This window comes from Acanthaster planci, linkage group LG03, assembly GCF_054643075.1.
Source record: "Acanthaster planci isolate LZ-2023a linkage group LG03, COTS_SCS, whole genome shotgun sequence".
NCBI classification, from domain to species: Eukaryota; Metazoa; Echinodermata; class Asteroidea; order Valvatida; family Acanthasteridae; genus Acanthaster; species Acanthaster planci.
The window spans coordinates 19,955,425-19,974,910 of NC_141779.1; the positions used below are offsets into that span (position 1 = coordinate 19,955,425).

General features: G+C 40.5%; 1 protein-coding gene across 2 annotated transcripts; it reads left to right on the plus strand.

Moving 5' to 3' along the window:
- Nucleotides 1-602: 602 nt before the first annotated feature.
- LOC110991255 (MPN domain-containing protein-like) lies at nt 603-18,690 on the plus strand. 2 transcript variants are annotated; one of them, XM_087134486.1, is made up of 15 exons: nt 603-788; nt 3,598-3,821; nt 4,393-4,533; nt 5,228-5,314; nt 6,351-6,499; nt 7,150-7,193; nt 7,747-7,831; nt 8,194-8,290; nt 8,457-8,529; nt 9,655-9,731; nt 9,943-10,111; nt 10,816-10,886; nt 11,497-11,589; nt 12,007-12,099; nt 13,191-18,690. In XM_087134486.1, the coding sequence occupies exons 2-15, from the start codon at nt 3,600-3,602 to the stop codon at nt 13,278-13,280; spliced, it is 1,491 nt and encodes a 496-aa protein (XP_086990612.1). In that variant the 5' UTR covers nt 603-788; nt 3,598-3,599; the 3' UTR covers nt 13,281-18,690. The 2 variants fall into 2 exon arrangements, with proteins under 2 accessions (XP_086990612.1, XP_086990613.1); XM_087134487.1 differs by lacking the exon at nt 603-788 and adding an exon at nt 808-1,011.
- The last annotated feature ends 796 nt before the right edge of the window (nt 18,691-19,486 follow it).

Genomic DNA, 19,486 nt, shown 5'->3' on the forward strand with positions numbered 1-19,486 from the left:
GGGAGCATGCTTAAAGTACTAGGGAAGTCCAGTTCCGTGTTTATATAGGCCTGTACGCAGTATTGATCGTGAGAGGAAAATTTTCTAACATTTGTTTCGGAATTTATTTTGGAATTTATACTTAATCAATAGTTGTTTTCATTTGCACCCACTGATTGACTGACTGAATTCAGTTTAACTGAATACCAGTATTTGTGATTTATCGATGGGTCTCATCGTGTCTTGTTTGGTTGGCTGGGTTAAAGTATAAGCCTATTTAAAATAATAATAATAATATAAGCTACCTTAGTCATGGTAAAGAATTACTGAGATCAGAACACTCTGTAGATAGGGACTAAATAATGAATTCCAATCATGATCAAAGTTCAAACCATAACATGCAAGATAATGGGAAAGACAAAACCTGTTCTCCATGGGATAACCAATCGATTTGGATAGGATCTTTAAGGGAAATAAAGTGATTTAATCATTACGCGACGCAGAAGCTACATGAGTAACTGAGTCACTGTTTCCAAGAAATCTACTGCATGCACGTTTTCAGTGCATGCAATGTACAAGTGACATCCCTACCCGGAAATGGAACAGGACACCAGGTGTTTTGGGGATCTTCAACAAAACACAAAACCACGAACAAAGAGGGCTCGATGGCACGATTGTAACGCGAACGAACTTCCACATACACTGATCCTACGTCGAGCACGATGACAAAAGTTCACCAACCAAGTCGGAATGGATTCTCGGAACATCTCATTTTCCTCATAAAAATAAGGAGGGAATCGGGCAGAAAGGTAGGCTTTTTCGGACGGAAAACGATTCATTAAACCCTAAAGAAATGTTCTGGAGTAGAAGGTGTCAAGGGGCCGTCATATTTTGTACGAATAGCGGAAGTAATTTACACCGTTGAGATCTTGTCGTATCTTGAGCAAGATCTGTTCGTTTCATTACGGGGCCGTGTTGTACAAACTGCTTCATCAATACCAGTTGCCACATACACTGCACAGACGTATACAGGTACATGTACAGTACATCATTGTATTTAATTTGGCCAATGGATGCTTTGTGGTGCGATCAAAGATTTTGCGGAATGGTACATGAAGGATTCGGATACTTGTGTGTGTAGTGAAGGACCAGCAGGCTAGTTACACTAAGCATGGAGGGGGGGTTATGCTGAGGTTCAGCATCCCACAAACAGTGCTTCATGTAAAAAATTTCTTGTAATGTACACTGTACATACATATGATGCTAAGTGAAGCTCAAATTGAGACTGAGTACACATGTCATAATGATGCTCATTGCTTGTAGAATTCATTTTGCTCTCATCGGGAGTTAGGGGCCTATAATAAGTACCATTGTACAGATGTTATGGACATTTCTCATTTTCACTCATCCTTGTCAAGAGCTTTTCTGTTAAAGTCCATATTTGTGACAGTTATTAAAATTAGTGTTTTTCATTTTACTAGATGTTTGATTTATTTTTTAAAAATTGTACTGTCATTTACATGTACATTGCCGTCTGTCTGATTACCTTGTTGGTAATTTCAAATTGGTCTTACCTGTATTAATACAATTGCTGAGGACCATGAATTAAAAAGTAAAAGTGATTGGCTGACGGGAGATTGTGCCACAGGATGGCCAATAGTGCAGTTATTACTAATCTCTAATATCAACTAAATGTGCTGATCACTTGCATTGAAAGAGCCGAGACTTTCAAGCAAAGTGTAGTTTGGTTGCAGTGTATGGTGTCCTGAATAAGATATTATTAGGAGGAAGTTAGACTTGATTTTCACCAATTATCAAGAGGCATAGATGTTCCCCCACCAAATCAGAGTGTTTGGTGTCATGGCATGGAGATATTACCAGTAGGTTAAAGATGAGCAAACATGTACATGGCAGATAAAGTTTACAAATGAAATCGGGGAAAACATGCCCCCATGGCACAGGTTTATTAACAGGTTTGAATGGAGACAGAACACATCAGAGCAAGACCCAAAAAATGGGGGCTAAATTCCACGCCCCCTCTAAAAATCCAAGTTGGTTTTTTTTTCTCATGGGTTTTCATGGGATTTTCTAACACTGCTCAACTGCATGCATGAAGTTATACACCATGTGCATGCATACACGTATGTATGTACTATTGTACATCAAAAGCCAGCATTGCCTGTTTACTTCCTCGGCATTAATAACAAATATTGACATTTTCAAATGGTATCATTGACCTTGTCTTCCAAAGTCATGCCTTTCAACTCACCCATGCTGAAAGAATCACCTTGTAAAGTTAATTTAGTGTACCATGACTTTGAGCTGTCAGTATTCATTCTATGCATATTCAACTTCCATCTACATGTATTCATGTTACATATGCAAATGTACCAAGAAAATAAAGAAATTTAACAAAATGCTGTGGCCACCAATATTTTAAAATGTTGGTGGCTGCTGCCACACCAAATGAAACCATAAAAGTTTGATGTGCATACGCGGACATGTACATGTAGGTACAGGTGCCTAATGTAAGTGTACACTTACTGATACTGTACAGTGCTTGTATGTGTGGTGCATGTGTTATGTAACAGGGAATTAATGCGTTCATATAATTATGCAGGTATACATGTACATGTACTTGCCACTTTGTGTATCCATCCTAATAATAATACCAACGGGATACACTGTAATTACGTCTGTACATACATGTACATGTGTGTACAATATAGCACAGTATGTGCATCTCATCGAAAAAGTTCATACATGTACATGTAAGTAAAGGCTCAGTAATAAACTGTACACCTGTTAATGACCCTGATGAGCAATTGTAGAGAGAATGGGCAGTTTCTGAATCATCACCACTGATATCCATCTCAAATCATGGAGCTATACGTACACTGTATGGTAGGATACCTCTGCTTTCATGTAGTTAATACAAGCTCACAGCCATTGCTTAGCACTACACATACTTTCTGTGGAATCTCTTACCACTCATCAGTCATTAGGCTTTCACTACGCGAAGCTTAATTATCCATGGGTATGGTCACTTACAGTACATGTACTTGTACACGTACACGATGTATGCAAAATCCTGTTTGAGATGCATGTTTTGAAGGTTGGTTGAATATCCAGCACACTATTCATTGCTAAGTACCAGTAGAGCCTTGTGATACATACATGTACATCTGTCAAGAATTTGTAACTGACCTTTTTAGGATTGGAATGCACTCTTAGGATTTTGTCCCCATTTTGACAAAGTTTTAAAAAGAGGGCTTCCCAAAGGCTAGTCTTAAACATCTGTTTATGAATTGATCAGAAGAATGGATGCTGATAATGACCCAAGCTAAAGGCTTTATTCCCATCCGTTACTGTCTGAGTCAGAATACTATGATTTTGGTCAACATTCATTCCTCATTTTTCAAACACCCCTGTAGCCATGCTATGGTACAGTACATGTATGAGTCAGTGCCACCCATGTGGTGATCGTTAATCAGCCATTTTAAGACCAGCCACCGGACAGGCTCTCAGCCAGTACCTGTAGGAATGACCAGACTGTTTTGTAGGTATTAATGAATTTGGGTTTACTGTATTAAATGTGTTGATTTCTTTTTTATACAGCAATGATGATGAAAACAGTCCTAGAGTGCGACGACACCAATTCAGTGGACACCTTGCAGTCCTTTACCTCCATCGAGGATGACCGCGACAGTGTCAACTCCTCCAGCCCCAGCCCCGCCAAGAGCCGGTCGGGTGTTGTGACAGGTCGGGGCATCACCTTGGGCATGCTGATGGCAGATGGCATAGTGGAGTCTGGTGACGGCCTCCTCACCATCGACTACTTGGTAAGATGTCGAGACGTTTAAGTTGCCCACTGGTTAGGATGACTTGCTAATTTCTACATATTATCTGGCAAGCAATCTGTATGTTAAGTTGACGTTTAGTTTCTTTTGATTTTCATGTCAAGAGTCCACAGGAATATAATAAATCGCCTTGAGCTGGCAATACATTCAACCTAACACATGTGCTTAAACAGTGTTCAGGTATTGGTAGTGATGGTCCCCACCTTGTTTTTTTATTATAAGAAGTCATTTTGTTTTTTAAATGGATACTGATTTATCTTCCAAGATGGCTTCTACCTACAATGTACATACAGTACATTTTATCAGTTGGTCAAGTTCTACCTGTTTTTTTTAAAAGACTTCTGTAAAAAAAATGCCTGTCTTATAAGGTAGGCCCACCGTGTACTCATACACTGTAACTGTCAATACATTTTGAATGTTTTAGGGGTGCAAGAGTTTTGCTTTGTCAGTTTGTGGGGCACTGTGCAGTTTCCTAGGAAAGCATTTTTGCAATAATTCATTCTTTGTGGGTCCTCCCTTTTTACATTTTTGGGGGGTCTTTATTATCTTGCAGGGGAGGAAGTTCACAGCTGACTTGTTGGAGAGTGGCAAGATCAAATGGTCCGGCCATGAATTCAACTCACCCAGCGCCTGGGCAATCCACATCAAAAAACTGGTCAATCCTGCCAAGAAGTCGGGCTGCGGCTGGGCCTCGGTGAGTGGTCTCTTCTTCTCTTTCGATTCCAAGAATGAATAGTTATGAGTGAAGCGGTAAGAAGAGTTTCATATTGGGACAGATGGCATGTTCGGTTCCTCGAGGTTAAGATTTGTGAAATTAAACATTCTCTCACCAGGTACAATTATTCTTTGCTTTGCACAAATGTAAAGCATTCATTCTTTGTCTCATAAAATGCATGAAGAGAATCCCTAAGTCTCCGTTTTACTTTGTCAGCCCATCTTATGTCCAGAGCCATAGTGTACTCATTCCTTCTGCATGAACATATACGCACATTCTTTATCAGTGTGAAAAGCCATGACAACACTATTGCGCATATAGTTTAATGTACATTCGAATGGGTATATTCAGTGGTCACTGTTGAGGATACCAAAATAATGCCGGGAAATGATGAACCACTCAAATGGTTGAAAGTAATACACTGTCAGAGGTGTTTTAAATAACTTACGAGATGAATTGGGCTTGACTTGTGATGAGTTGTTGATAACTTTACTGTAAAGATGTCTAGCTCACAACTCAATACCAAATGCTGCAGTTGTTTCAGCCATGCTATAAGAATTAAACATCAATTTAGTACTGTGTTGGAACTTGGAATGTTTAGGTGAAACAGTACTTGTTTGCATCATTACTAACTTCTGCGAGTTTATTGTTTCTTTTTCTCTCCAAACCAAAGGTTAAATATAAGGGCAAGAAATTAGACCTTCTCAAGTCAACCTGGTTCAGTCAGATGAAGATCAACATGCCAGGCTTTGAAGACATGGTAGGTATTTCCTGAAGTCTGAGGAGTATTGCAGTGGGACAGAAGAAATTCTATGTTAGTGTCAAATGATTAAAGAATAATACCCAGTAGGACCCTCAGAGCATGCTCAGAGTAGGACCCTCAGAGCATGCTCAGAGTAGAACCCTCAGAGCATGCTCAGAGTAGGACCCTCAGAGCATGCTCAGAGTAGGACCCTCAGAGCATGCTCAGAGTGGGACCCTCAGAGCATGCTCAGAGTGGGACCCTCAGAGCATGCTCAGAGTAGGACCCTCAGAGCATGCTCAGAGTAGGACCCTCAGAGCATGCTCAGAGTAGGACCCTCAGAGCATGCTCAGAGTAGGATGCTCAGAGTAGGATGCTCAGAGTAGGATGCTCAGAGTAGGACCCTCAGAGCATGCTCAGAGTAGGACCCTCAGAGCATGCTCAGAGTAGGACCCTCAGAGCATGCTCAGAGTAGGATGCTCAGAGTAGGATGCTCAGAGTAGGATGCTCAGAGTAGGACCCTCAGTGCATGCTCAGAGTAGGACCCTCAGAGCATGCTCAGAGTAGGACCCTCAGAGCATGCTCAGAGTAGGATGCTCAGAGTAGGACCCTCAGAGCATGCTCAGAGTAGGACCCTCAGAGCATGCTCAGAGTAGGACCCTCAGAGCATGCTCAGAGTAGGATGCTCAGAGTAGGATGCTCAGAGTAGGATGCTCAGAGTAGGACCCTCAGTGCATGCTCAGAGTAGGACCCTCAGAGCATGCTCAGAGTAGGACCCTCAGAGCATGCTCAGAGTAGGATGCTCAGAGTAGGATGCTCAGAGTAGGATGCTCAGAGCATGCTCAGAGTAGGACCCTCAGAGCATGCTCAGAGTAGGACCCTCAGTGCATGCTCAGAGTAGGACCCTCAGTGCATGCTCAGAGTAGGACCCTCAGAGCATGCTCAGAGTAGGACCCTCAGAGCATGCTCAGAGTAGGACCATTACTGCCACTATTGCCCACTGTGTACAATTCTCGCATGGCCTGGCTGACTGATATTTTATTGAAACCTGCAGCCCGATCTTCAAGATGGCGAGAACGGATTCACAAACGGGCACACTGGGGAGGATGTTGACGAAGAGAGAGATGAGGAAGAGGGCATGCACAGCAGTCCTGCCGACAGACCAAACCCTCCTACCTCGGAATTAACAAGAGGCCAAAAACGGTACATTCACATTGTTGGATTTTCCTTGGGGATGATGTCTGAAATGTTAGGAGTGATTGCATGGCCCGATTTGGATGTCTGCTTTTCCAAAATTGGTGAGAAATAACTTGCCAGTAAAAACCAGGTTCGTGAAGGTATCAGGATGTCTAATAGAGCTTGATTCGTTGCCTGAAATCTTTATACATGCCAAAAAGGGGAGAACAGTCTGCTTTATTACTAATGTTTACAATATGTATCGGAGAAGTGACAGAATACCTCAGTATTGGGCAGGTTGATGGACACTTGTTTGATGAAAAGGTTTTGCTTTTAGGTTGGTTGGTTGGTTTATTTTTAGAAATCAAGCTTCTGCAGAATCTCTCAATGAACCGGTTCCAGTAAATGCTGTAAAAAACGCCCCGTAAACAAAACTTGTGACTTTCATCACTGTTGACTGGTTCATTGTTCACCATTTAGCAGATTTTTGTTGAACGTATACATTAAGATTTGCTTGCTACTCTTTGCTTAACCCTAACCCTCCTCAATCCTTCACCTGTTGGAGGACTGAGGAGTGTTAGGGTTAATGGAAGTGCAGTGGGCTTACAGCCTGCAACATTAAGTGAATTTCACGTTGGGAAAGTGCTACCTGATGGCTTCGTTTTGTTTCTCTGCAGAAAGCTCAGTACAAGTGAAAGTGGTACTTATACGCATAAAGAGGGTGAGTACGTGTTCGTATTTTGAACCCCCCCTCATTTCTGTCTTTAAGCTTTTTGAAAATTATGGGGACCCCCCCCTACACATTTTGGCACCACCAGTAGCTGATCATTATGTGTCACATACAATATGCAAGGAGGGTTACGGGCAGTGCTGCAGTCGACACCACTTAAGGCCTTCACAAGACCACACAAAACTTCCAGTCAGAATTCAAGTCACAAGCTATTCAAATGAACTGCAACAAAAGCATTCCTGTGTCATTGTTCACACTATTGCTTGTGTCTGGTCTTGTGTGTGGTCCTGTGATGGTCTCGACTACAACGCGGGTTACGGCATGTACGGGGAGCAAGAACATACGAATCATGGTCAGTGCTCAATGTTTTAGAAAAAAAACCACTTCCATATTTTATGTATCTCATGTCATTGAACTATGCAGTTGAATTTGGTTATCAACCAATATGTTGGGTGAGTGAGCTATCTTACACACAGTGTACTGGTATATTAAAAGGCATGCTGAAAGCAAACTGTTTATGTGAATAACGTGTCTTTTTGGACAGGTATGGCTCACCCACTAAAGAAACAGGAAGTCAGTGAGCGAAGGGTGGTGAAGTATTCTGATATCACGAAAGAGGACCTGGAAAGGTGAGTTATCGTGCAAACAGATCGCGTGTGGATGTGATGCGAACCTTGTGCTGCCAAAATTAACTGTCTTAATGAGAAAAATTCTTATTTCGGGAAATGTTTCTTACTAGATAAACAAATGTTTCCGAGAAAAGGTCTTCTTGGAAAAATACTTTCTTCAAGTTATTTTCAAGTTATCCATATTTCCTGTAAGCATTTTTTTCATGTTAATCAAATTTTATCAAATGATTATAGCCAATTTCTTGTCCGTCTTCTGGACAGATGAGCAGTTGAAAAAAAATTAAAAAAATTTGAAATCCAAATAAAAAATGCTGAGACTTTGTTAATACAGAAACCATGCATATCCTGTTCTTTTCTTCTAGGAGTCCCAATACATTAGTTGAGTGTCTTCCATTTAATTCTGTTGGTAGAATGCAACCTTTCACTGTCTCAACTACAACAAATTGCCTTCTTGTTATGGTAAGACCTTCCCTCCTATTTTCCCTGTGTCATTTGAAAAAGATAATGATCCAAAGCACCGGATGCTCAACTTTGCTACCTATTTGAACCTCGGTGTAAGTTTTTAAACTGACGCACCCATAGATGGTGACTTTTCACTTATTTCCCATTTTTGCTTCTCCATAAGGATTTCCACTGCCATCTGACTACCAGTGAAGTTGTCGGTTACCTAGCAGGGAAATGGGATCCAAGTACACAACGTGAGTATGCTTAGTGTTCACCAACCAACCTGACAATCCTGGTCTACGATAGACCACAAGATTGGCCCTGTCACCACGTCAGAACATTTTTGAAGTTGGATAACCTCAGGTGCTTTGTTTTTTAATGATCTTAGCTTTTCGAGATACTGAATATTGGACTTTCCCCGGGAATAACAGTGCCTAGGCTGTGCTGTTTTTAACCCATCACAATGCTGCAAACTTTTGTTGTTGGATTTTGGAATATTTTTTCTTTTTGTTTTTTTAATGATTGTTTATATTAGCAGGGCATTCTCATTGACTCACACGCCTCCAGCATTCATTCACCGTTGTCTTAAAAGGCAATGAGTACAACACTGAGCATTAGTAGTTGGCAAACCTTCAAAGGTTTGGTGAATGGCAAAAAGCATGTGAAAAACACAAAGCCAGGAAGTCGGGCTGAAATGGCAGGATGAAGCCCACACATGGCTCAGCTGGTGACTGTTATACCATTTGATAAAGAATTTACCATAATTTTGCTTGAAAATAAACCTAGTTTACAGGGTTGCCGACCAAATGCTTACCTGCTGCAATAAGCCTTTTGCGAGTTAACGTTGATCAAAATCTGGTACACTGAGTTCTTCAAAGGAACAAGGAAATAGATATATTGTTATAAATTTTACTAAAAACCCTTGAAATTGCATCTTTGGGTTTCAATTAACCTCATTTAAAATTTTTGCTTTGCAATTTTAACCCATATTTTGATGCTTTATTGGTTTTATGCGAATGCCATTTGCATAATCATGAGCAGAACTATGATGTCATCCAAGGCACTGAATTTCAATGTTGCTGTGATTTGTGCACAGAAAATTTCTAGATTCTTTTAACCACTGCTATGGCAAATTTTATTTTCTTTGGCAATTTATTGCTGTGTAAGTATATGGCAATAATCCAGCAAAAGTCCTTTTCACAGAAATGTTCGAGAGAGCAAATTTGGGGTTCACAATTTGAGCATAAAAACATGAAACCTGAACCGTGTCTTCGTGGAGTTACATCAAATCTAACTCCCAAATGACTTATTGGGGCTGATCTCTGCATAACCATTTTGTGGTGTGGTACTTGGAATAGAAGTCTGTCTTTCCTCCACAGACATGTCCGTTCTACAAGCATATCCATGCAGATGTCGACTAGGCGACAAAACCAAGGCTTCCGTTGTTGAAGAGGAGGTGTGTTGAACTTGCTGAAATTCATTTTGTGTTATTTGTATTTTTCATTTGTCATAGTGTTTAATTCACTGAGTCATTACCAGTGTTACTGTGAGTATTTAATTGCTGGGGTCCTTTGGATGCTGTGTGTATATATATATGTGTAGTGCCATGTTTGGATCAGATTATAACGAAAACTAAAATATGTGATCATCTGTCAATATTTTCAAAGATTCGGCAAGCAATAGCATTACGGGGTCTACAGTTGGTCGGCTGGTACCACAGCCATCCCTGCTATCCGGCCCAGCCCTCGTTGAAAGACATACAGACCCAGATGGATTACCAGCTACAGATGAAAGGAGAGGGTACGGTCTATCAGCCCTGCCTGGCTCTTATATGTGGTGAGTGGCAAGTGCATTCATGTATACAACTCTCAAATTATGTAGAGTTGTAAACCGAGTCTTGCGGGAGTCAGTGGCACACGTTAAGAATGAGTTTGTCTCATTTCATTTGAGTAATTTTTTTCTTGGCCGGGGCCTGGATTGGGTTGACCGGTGATTGACATCTTACGATTGCAATTCTGAATGATTTGGGCCTCACTCCAGTAGTGTACAATGTTTGTGTAACTACTGCAGTACTGTCAGAGTTGGACATTTGTATTTGGCTACTTTACGTAGTTTTTTTCTGTAACACCTGATTAAAGCCTTAAAATCATTTACCGTGTACGTGGTCCAGTATTCTTACATGCTTTGAATGTATTTTAACCAAATACATCCCTCGAGCAGTGTGGTATAGATTCCCATGATCTCTAGTCTGAATTCAAGTCCCAAGCTATTCAAATGAACAGTTAACATTCATCAGTCATTGTTCGCTCTCTTACTTGTGACTGGTCTTGTAATGATTTTGTATCTACTCTAGCATCTCATCCTGTGATTTTTCTTGACAACACCGCCCCCATGCATGTGACCTAAGCACTTACCCAAAGATAGCTTGAAAGAATTCCAGAGAGTCCAGGAGAGTAGTGAACATCAGGTTAGATACCGACCTCTACAGCATAAACCACGTCATTTCAGTTTATTGCAATGAAAAAAATGTTTGTTTGCAGCACCGTTCAACTTGAATAAGCGGCAGAAAGAGTCAAGTCTCAAAGCCTTCTGGGTGATGCCACAAATAGAGGTTAGTGGTTGACATTGCTCTGATGTCATGTCTCAGGCACACTGTAATAGAAAAAATATGTCCCAAACATGCATGGACTTTTTCATGTGCAGCATAGCGTGCCACACTGTACTTTTTATCATTTGCAAAACAAATTTAATTGATTTTCTATTTTGAATGTGTTTTGTTATGTTGATAAGTTCTTGTATGTATTTGCACTAATCATGAGATATGTTGGGCAGTTGGTCATTTGTTATCATAATCATAAAGTTATTGGTAACAGACAAACCTGATATTTTTTTCCATTGCTGGGCATTGCATTGGAATTGTATCGCAAAGCCATTCTTTATATTTTTGTTTTCGTCCTCTTCGGTACATGTTCCGTGTCCTGTCCATTTGCATTTGAATAGGGATAAGAAATATAATGATGAAATTCACGTCATCCTTTGTGCCACAAGCCATGTCTTGTTCACCTAATGTCTTAGAAATCTGTGAATAGTGTAGCCCATGGCTGCCACACCTCGTGATGTGAACTGTGCCATTGCTATGTAAGTTGTGTCAAGAGTTAATGTGCAAACAGTGGTAGACTAAAGATGTATTCAGATCAACGCATTGCCTCCACTATTTTTAGGACCGTGGCCGGACCTGTAGAGGAATGCCCATGACAATGCAGTTCACCTGGCAATCTGATATCTTCTTGACCCAGGAGACATTACTAGAAATGGTAAGTGGGTTTTTGTCATACGCATTGACTGTGAACAAAGACGGTCCACTTAATACCTGTAAAGCAGTGTTGTACGGTAGGGCTTGAGTCCACTTTATGCTAGACTAAAGCTAAGACTTGGGGCTTGATCTTCAAGAACGGTGGGTTTATGCACAAAATAGATTAAAAGGAGCTTTCCAAAGATTGCTTTAGTTTTCCCCTCAGCTTCAGGTTTAGAGGGTTTTTAATCCCCACAGGTAAGACCATTAAGCCACATGCAAAAAGTGTACTGACACCTGTTGCTGGAATGCTCAACATATGGCCAATATTTGTCTAGCCCCAGCCTGGTCATCATCACATACTGATTCTGCAAGAAACCTTTGTACCCTCGATCAGGTGGTGTAATTATCCCACTTGTTTTCTATTTATCACTCACAGAAATACCTGGTTGACTTCTACAAGGACAGTCCCGATATGGTGCAATTCTCAGAGCCATGGTTCAAATCTGAAACATTCCTTGACAAACTGAAGGTAATCTCCGCACAATTCACACATGCTTAAAAAAAAAAAGCCGGCTGGGAGTGTAGAGTGTAACTTGATATTTTTCGCTGCGGTCTCGGGTCTCCAAACGAACGTTTGCGCTGTTATGCACACAATTGAATCAAATGTACATGCATGCATGCGTACATGTAATGTACAGGCTTTTTCAGTGCAGCTCAAAGTGCAAGCCTCGTGTGTACATAGCATCCTGGGAACCACCTGATCATTGTGTTGTAATTGGCTGCCTATGGAATATCAGTGTTCATATATGTGTCAGTGGGACTCCTTTCTGCCGTTCTGCGTCAGCGGAAATAGTGACTAACAATCTCCACTATTACTCATGGTAGCATGCATTTCACCATAAATTTGCGACTTGAAATAAGGTTAGTAATTTTTTGCTGTCTCCGATGGAGGGCTTTGTGACAAGTGCCGTGGGCCAAAGTTCTACAGTCATGCATTATGGGGCAGTTGTTACATGTTCTAGGTGCATCGTTTTGTATGAGATTTCATGGAGATGTTAAACAAGTTTTGGACATAAAATCAGCAAAATGTCAGTGCAACACGTGTGTATAAATTGTCTAAAGAGGCTTTGACTTGGATGCAATCATTGACAAGACAGATCCTCAAGTTACAAATCTGCAGAAATGGAAGTGGATAGATACACCATACTAGATGGCCAGGCGATACAATCCGTGCTTGGAAAATCCAAACACCTGGACATGCATTGCGAATTCTTTATAAAAAAGGATTCAAATTTTGAAAACATGGTCGAATCAGCCGGGAAAAGAGCCAACTCACTCTACAATCCTCGATAATGGATTATCCGCGTGATTATTTTTATGCGTGAAGTGTTGACCCAATCCAGAGTTGGTCAAACCGATCACGGAGGAATTGTTGATTATATTGAAAAACACAATTTCTTAATGAAAAGTACAACTAACAGATTTTTAAATTACAGTTTTGTGATCCCAGAGGTTCACAGGTCTGCTGCAATCTTTTTCAAGTACTGCGTTGGCAGTGCATGTGATGTGGTAATTGTGGGCTACATGAAAGCCTGTATCCCTTCCATTTGTTTTCTCCAGGGTTCACTGATGAAGAAGTTCCCCAAAGACCAGACTGACGGCAGGCTGCTGGAATACATCCACAATCTTCTAGTCACCCCAGCCACATAGCACCAGCCTTATTTAGACCTACCGGTAGCATGAGATACACGGAGGGGATCCGAGGGGCAAGACGTGGGTTGATAGAGTGAGCAAGATGGACCAGAAATCTAGATGAGGCAGCAAGGAGAGGAGAAAAAGCTTCTTGCGAAAGATAGAGCCAGGTTCAACCTGAATTCCAAGCACATTCAACCTGAAATTGAGTACACTGCGCTGAGAACACAGAAAGGAATTGACATCCGTTGATTTGTGATGATGACTGGAAAGGTAATTGTTCCAAACTGGCATTATTGTTTGGTGTCATGTTCTAGATGCGAAGAGCTGTGTATCTTACCAACGAGTGGAAGTGTGGGCAAGGGCATTGGTGTGGGCAGCGATGGTTACACATACATGCAAACTGCTTTGTCGTTGTCAAGATCCCTCCTTTTCCCAGTCTTTTGGCCAGATGTACCTGTAAAAAACCCCAAATGTATGATGTACATTGTACTCATCCTGCTTGTGTGGGTTTCAGAGAAGTGTCTTATATGGAGAACTTGAGGCATGGAATGGTACAGAATTTCCATCAGGTTTTTATTTTCCTTGTATTACAAGGAGGGGCCAAAGACTGCACATGGCCAAGAGTGCCTTGGTCCAAATGATCAGCACCCTTGGTACCTTTGTATTATCTTTTGTCACCCAGCCGGCGTCTTTGAACCCTTACCCATCCCTCCCAGCATGCAAGCTTCTTGGCAAGAAGAAATGGAAGCAAACTGTCGTGCTTTGAGAATGTAGCATCTTTCTCTCCCAGTCACCTTTATAACCATAGTCTGAATACTTACTAACTTTGCTGGTGCATCTATGCAGTTTCCCCTGTATGAAATGCAGGCAGCCTGTGGTGGCAGGGCTTGTCAGATCCAGGGAAGCCATACAAACTGCTTCCCGAAAAACTGAATTCTTCTGTATGATTCTGTACCTTTGTCAGATCTTTGCTTGTTGGCTTCCATGAAGGTTACATGGTAACATATTCTTTTTGCATAGTCGTGGAGACCAACCACGTGGTTTTTTGCAAATAGTGAATGTCTGAGGCCCATTTACTAGCATGCATGGTGCTGGAAAGTGGTAACAGAATGGAGTAACGTTGCGCAATCGCTTACATTTACACAGGAGCAGAAACCCATTTGGTATTTATGTTAATGATATTGCGCATTCACGTATCAACCAGGGCCCAATTTCACGGAGCTGCATAACAATTAGTAGAAACGTTGTGCCAACTTAAGCAGAAAACCTTGATAACATTAACCACTTTGCGCCACGCCCATGTATCCATGTTGAATCTGCTGGGCCGGGTGCCACAAACAGTGGTATAATCTTTCAAAACAGTGACGGATTTCCTTTGCTATTGACAACTGTAAAAATGTTGGAAATTCCCAACAGCTCGGTCTTTTGTTCCAAGTAAAGTCTTTTGTTAAAAGGCCCAGTTCCCTTTGTCCCATAAGCCACTTGCGAGTTAAATTTGAATAAAACCTGGTACCCTGTGTTATCTGATTGCATAGAAACGTAACCATTTGAGTTCCCCAGACTAAAGACAAGCTTTTGCGTAACGACCACCATCTCTGGAATGGACTGGTTCCTTTGTGCCATTCTTATCCATTGAGAACAGTGTATTGTTGCAAGCCGTCTCTTATGTAACTAAGGGAAAGCTTGCCCCGAATCACGAAGTATAGCAACAGTGGTTTTAGTATGGAGAATTCCAATAGTTATGTTCACGTGAATTTAAAGAACCCAGTGTACCAGATTTTACTCAAATTTAACTCGCAAAAGGCTTATTTGAGGCACCCAGTCTGTGCATATAAAGCCAACGTCTCCAAAATTGGGCTCTCCGGCAGCAAGTGGTTAAGCACTATTTCATGGCGGTGCTTGGCATGTAGTTATTTCACATGGTCCATGGGGATGGAAAGTAGACAGTGCCTTTTCAAAACTACTCAATTCAACAATGCTCCCAAAGTTGGAACAAACTAACAGGAAAGTGACAAATACAGGTTAAATTCAGTAAGTTTCTGTACACGAAAACAAAATAAAAATGACACCAAAGCAATAAGATACAGGTTTAGACAACTATTTCCTTCTCTTTTTTCTAATAAAAGCGCCTTTGTTCTCGTGTGCTGTGACCTCCCCCCCCCGATTCCTTTTTGAATCAATTATGCATTCTTCAAAATTTCCATCAACCTGTTTGCTAAATGTGTATTTAATTTCTTTCAACCCGTGTCTGCATCCAGGCCAAAGTTGCAAAATGTTTTACCAGATTTAAGCACTACGTTGTCACCCACTTCATAAGTGACTACAGGCAAGTGATCACACATGGAGAAATAGCAATAATACTTACTGTAAAAAGGGGGAAAGTGTGACATTTAACTTTGCATTTTGATAAAGGATGGCCTTTGTGGTGCTGTCTAGTTATAACAAGGGGTTTTGCAGTGTTTGCAATTCTGGCCTGTTTGTGTCCTAGCTATGTGTCATTACATGTTGCACTAGTATCGCATTTGCAGTTGTATTTTGTTTTAAAATAAGATTCAATTCCAAGATGGCTTCTCATATCAGGCCTGATACTCGGGCTTTTCCAAAAGGGAATGTTTGTGATGGAACAAAGGATATTTTTCTAGTCAGATGTAAAGTTTCATAAGTAACTTTTTCACCGGATTAAAGCAAGTGCTGAGTGTGTAAGAAAAAACTAATACAAATAACGGCCTCTTGACATGGCTCAGGCAGATGAGATCCTGAAATTCTCGAAATTTTCAAATGTCAATCTACCTCGAACGTTTTGTACCAGGTAAGCAACTAAGCATTATGATCGTAAAACTTTTTCTGAACAGTTGAAAGTTGCTGTTTGTTTTCCTCCTGAGGTTCAAACCTTTTTCTTATAGATTACACGTGTGTGACAGTCAGTAGATTTATGCAACTGTAAAGAAAATTAGAAATATTTATTCAGTGTTAGTGATTATATAAATGTTCACAGTTAAGAAAACGTGTCAGATCTGAAAAAAATTGATTTGAATCTCTGTCAATGCCATTGCGATAATAAAGTACAAGTTAACAGAACTGCTCTAGAAACTTTTGTATTTAACATCTGGTTGAAGTATAAGGCATATGGTAATAACCAATTCATACGAGTTATAATAATATAAAAGACCTCTGTGGTATGTACTACATGAAAGTTGCACATAAACTGTGCTGAATCTAATTAAATGTTCTTAGTCACAGGCTGGTTTGGCCCATTAACAGGTGCATTGTGCCCCCCTGGTATGAACATCAGGTGCCAGACTGCCTGAAGTAACTGAGCTAGATAATGGGACTTTGGCATGGAAAGTGTGTAGTGATGAAAACATCTGTAATGTAAACGCGGCATCAGTGCACAGCCTTTTCCATATCTCTTTAACAGAGGCCAGGGTCAACTTTCGTCGAGATGCAAAGCAGACTTGAACACTACCAGTTCGTAATTCTTTGGCCGGTCACTTTTTTAGGCTTACAATGCAACTTACCTGGGTTTGGACTTTTGAAGATTGATATGTTCTGTGATCAGCAATGGGACCCCTTCGCACATGCAACTGGTGTCTGACCTTCCTAACATGATTGATCTCGCACAAGTCATCCACAGAATTCAAAACAGATGTCACTTTTGTGAAACTTAGAACTTGTACCTTTCAGTTTATGGGTAGTTAATTGAAATTAAGGCCTTTAGACTTTGTGGTATTCATTGAAATGGAAGTGGAAAACGCTTGCATCTGAATATGCCAGTCTATTACATTGTAGTTTGTGCTTAAAAAGTGAGCAGTGTATTCAAACTTTCTACCATAATTTGCCTTATAATTGTTAGTCCAAGGTGACTCTAACCTTAATTTAAAATCTGCAAGTACCAAAGAATCTATAATGAAATCTTTTTCCTGTCGATATGTATATTGAAATGTATGTAAATAGTTTTCCATTTCTACTAGGCAACAGAGAGAAAAAGAACGTTCGAAAAAAATGGCATCGTTGGGGATGTCTTGTATTTTCTCAGATTATGCATTTCCCAAGACAGCACTTTAAGAAGTAGTACTAAAGTTAATGCATGTAGTGTTTATTCACATTATGGACGTCCAGAAAATGGTAGAGTGATCCATGTAAAGGACTTGTAATTATGATACTCCATTATTTCAAATTGTGTGAACAGTCACTCTTGATAGAATAGTCTTTGGGAGATAAGATAAACAAGGGCACCTACATATCCAAACTGATATGAACTTCCGTTCATTGTCAAGCCCTGTATGTACTGTCCTCTTGTTTTCAAGGTTGTACTCATTCCTTTTATGCGGGGACTTGTCCGGCAGTGTGTGAAAAATTCAGTTTTTCCCCTTTTTTTTCCTGAATGTAGCAGCTGGTTTAGACTTAAAAATTGTTGATCTATAGAATTGCATCTGAGTTGCAGAAAGGGATGAGGCAAGAGGGCGGTGCTTTGAACTGACTTTACTTTGGAGGTCAAACTGATTATCAAACTGCCTGCCTGTGACATAATGCCAGACAACCCATGAGGCATATGCAGTGTGGTGATATCTGCCTGTGACATAATGCCAGGCGATATGCTGCAGCCTTGAACTTGCCCTATGGCTGATTTCCAGAGAGAAATTCAGGTGCAGAATCTATCACACCGTCCCGCTTTGATTTTTTTTTTCCATATTGGGGGGGGTTCATTCCTCTGACTTAATACTGACCTCGAAGGACATTTTTTGTTTATTTCTTTGAAGTCATGTTTAATCATAGCAATGGCTTATGACTGTTACCCCAAGACGTGGGAAGGTCTCCACTTTTGAATCATAATCGGTTGGTGGAATACCAAGACTGTATTTTAATCACCGCTTTGATTGTGTCACCAATTTTTCCTTGTTTTCCCCTAACAATTCTGTTGTAGGATACCGCAATGATGATTGGATCAGTATTCAGTGTAAAGCCAATGTGTTTGGCGACTGGTCGGTTGGTTTATTGAGTAACCTCAATGAATTTGTCAAGCCTTAACATTATACATGCATTTTGTATCACGTCCATTTGGTTTCATTTTATTCATTGAGTTTCGCATTTCGGGCGAGACATAATAAATATATAGAAAGTATTGTGTTTAAACCTATTTTCAGTAGAGCAACTTGTGTCATTCCAAACCAAAAACTTAGGAGTAAAATTAGTAAAGGGGCTCAAGAAAAAGTTCCCTGAGATATGAGTACATGTACCATTCAGTGTGGTTGAATTTAATTAACCTGGCTGTCATTTTCTGAATCAGAGTTACACTGTTTGAGGGATTAGTATGGCACATTGTTCTGAATATATTCTGGAAAGCATGGATTTTTATGCATTTTGTAAATGTTTGCTGTGTTGGCTTAATAAAAGCAATAGCCATAAATTTAAGATTTCTCTTAAAGTACGAGTATTGAGAACTCTTTTCTTTAATTGGCAGTGAATTTAAAGTTTGGGTGGAGAAATCTAGTGTTTAATTTTAATGTTGAGCAATTTCGAACCCATTACTGAACTTTGATTTTCTGAAGTAAGTTGGGCCCTATAGTTTCGAAATTGGTGTTTAACATTAGATCTTTGAACAACATCGCCGTAGTGCATTTTTCTCTCAGGAGCTGAACCTTTAGGAGTTTTTAGAGTAATTCTCTGCGGTCATTTCGACACCATTCTGCGAAAATCAAACAGACTGTTCTTGCACAGCGTGCATTTTTCAGAAACAGGTCAGCCAAAACTACTTTTTCACTGCGGTGCTGAATGCAAGCGGGCTAGCACGCATGAAGCCTTGAACTTCAAATGACCGTAAAACAAAATCATATGTCTGATTGAGTTCAAAATTCACGTTGTATATTGTTAAGGAGTTTCTTTACATGTGTCAGAAGTTTCAAATAAATCAAACGTGGCACAACCGAGTTCTGGGGGGGGGGTTGAATCTGTTCCCCGGCTGAGATGGGCCAAAATAACCTGTCTCCTTGAGGGTTAAGTTAAAGGCGCCTTTCCATATGCGCGTCAACACTTGCGCCAAGCGTTGTGTATCCGTCAAAATCGCTCCCGGACGACCGAACGCAACGCATACGTGTGTTATATTAATGAAATAGATTTATGTGTCCGTAAAAGTGACACGCATGAAGGCATCGTGTACGCAACACATCCTAAAACTTACATAGTTATAGAAAGGCTCTTGAAGAGGTTAAGATTGATTTCGG

Excerpts from the sequence above, each read along its gene's own strand:
- LOC110991255 (XM_087134486.1), top strand. The coding sequence starts at position 3,600 with ATGATGATGAAAACAGTCCTAGAGTGCGACGACACCAATTCAGTGGAC. Across the intron at positions 3,822-4,392 it reads TCCTCACCATCGACTACTTG|GGGAGGAAGTTCACAGCTGA; the intron begins GTAAGATGTCGA and ends ATTATCTTGCAG. Across the intron at positions 12,100-13,190 it reads CATTCCTTGACAAACTGAAG|GGTTCACTGATGAAGAAGTT; the intron begins GTAATCTCCGCA and ends TGTTTTCTCCAG.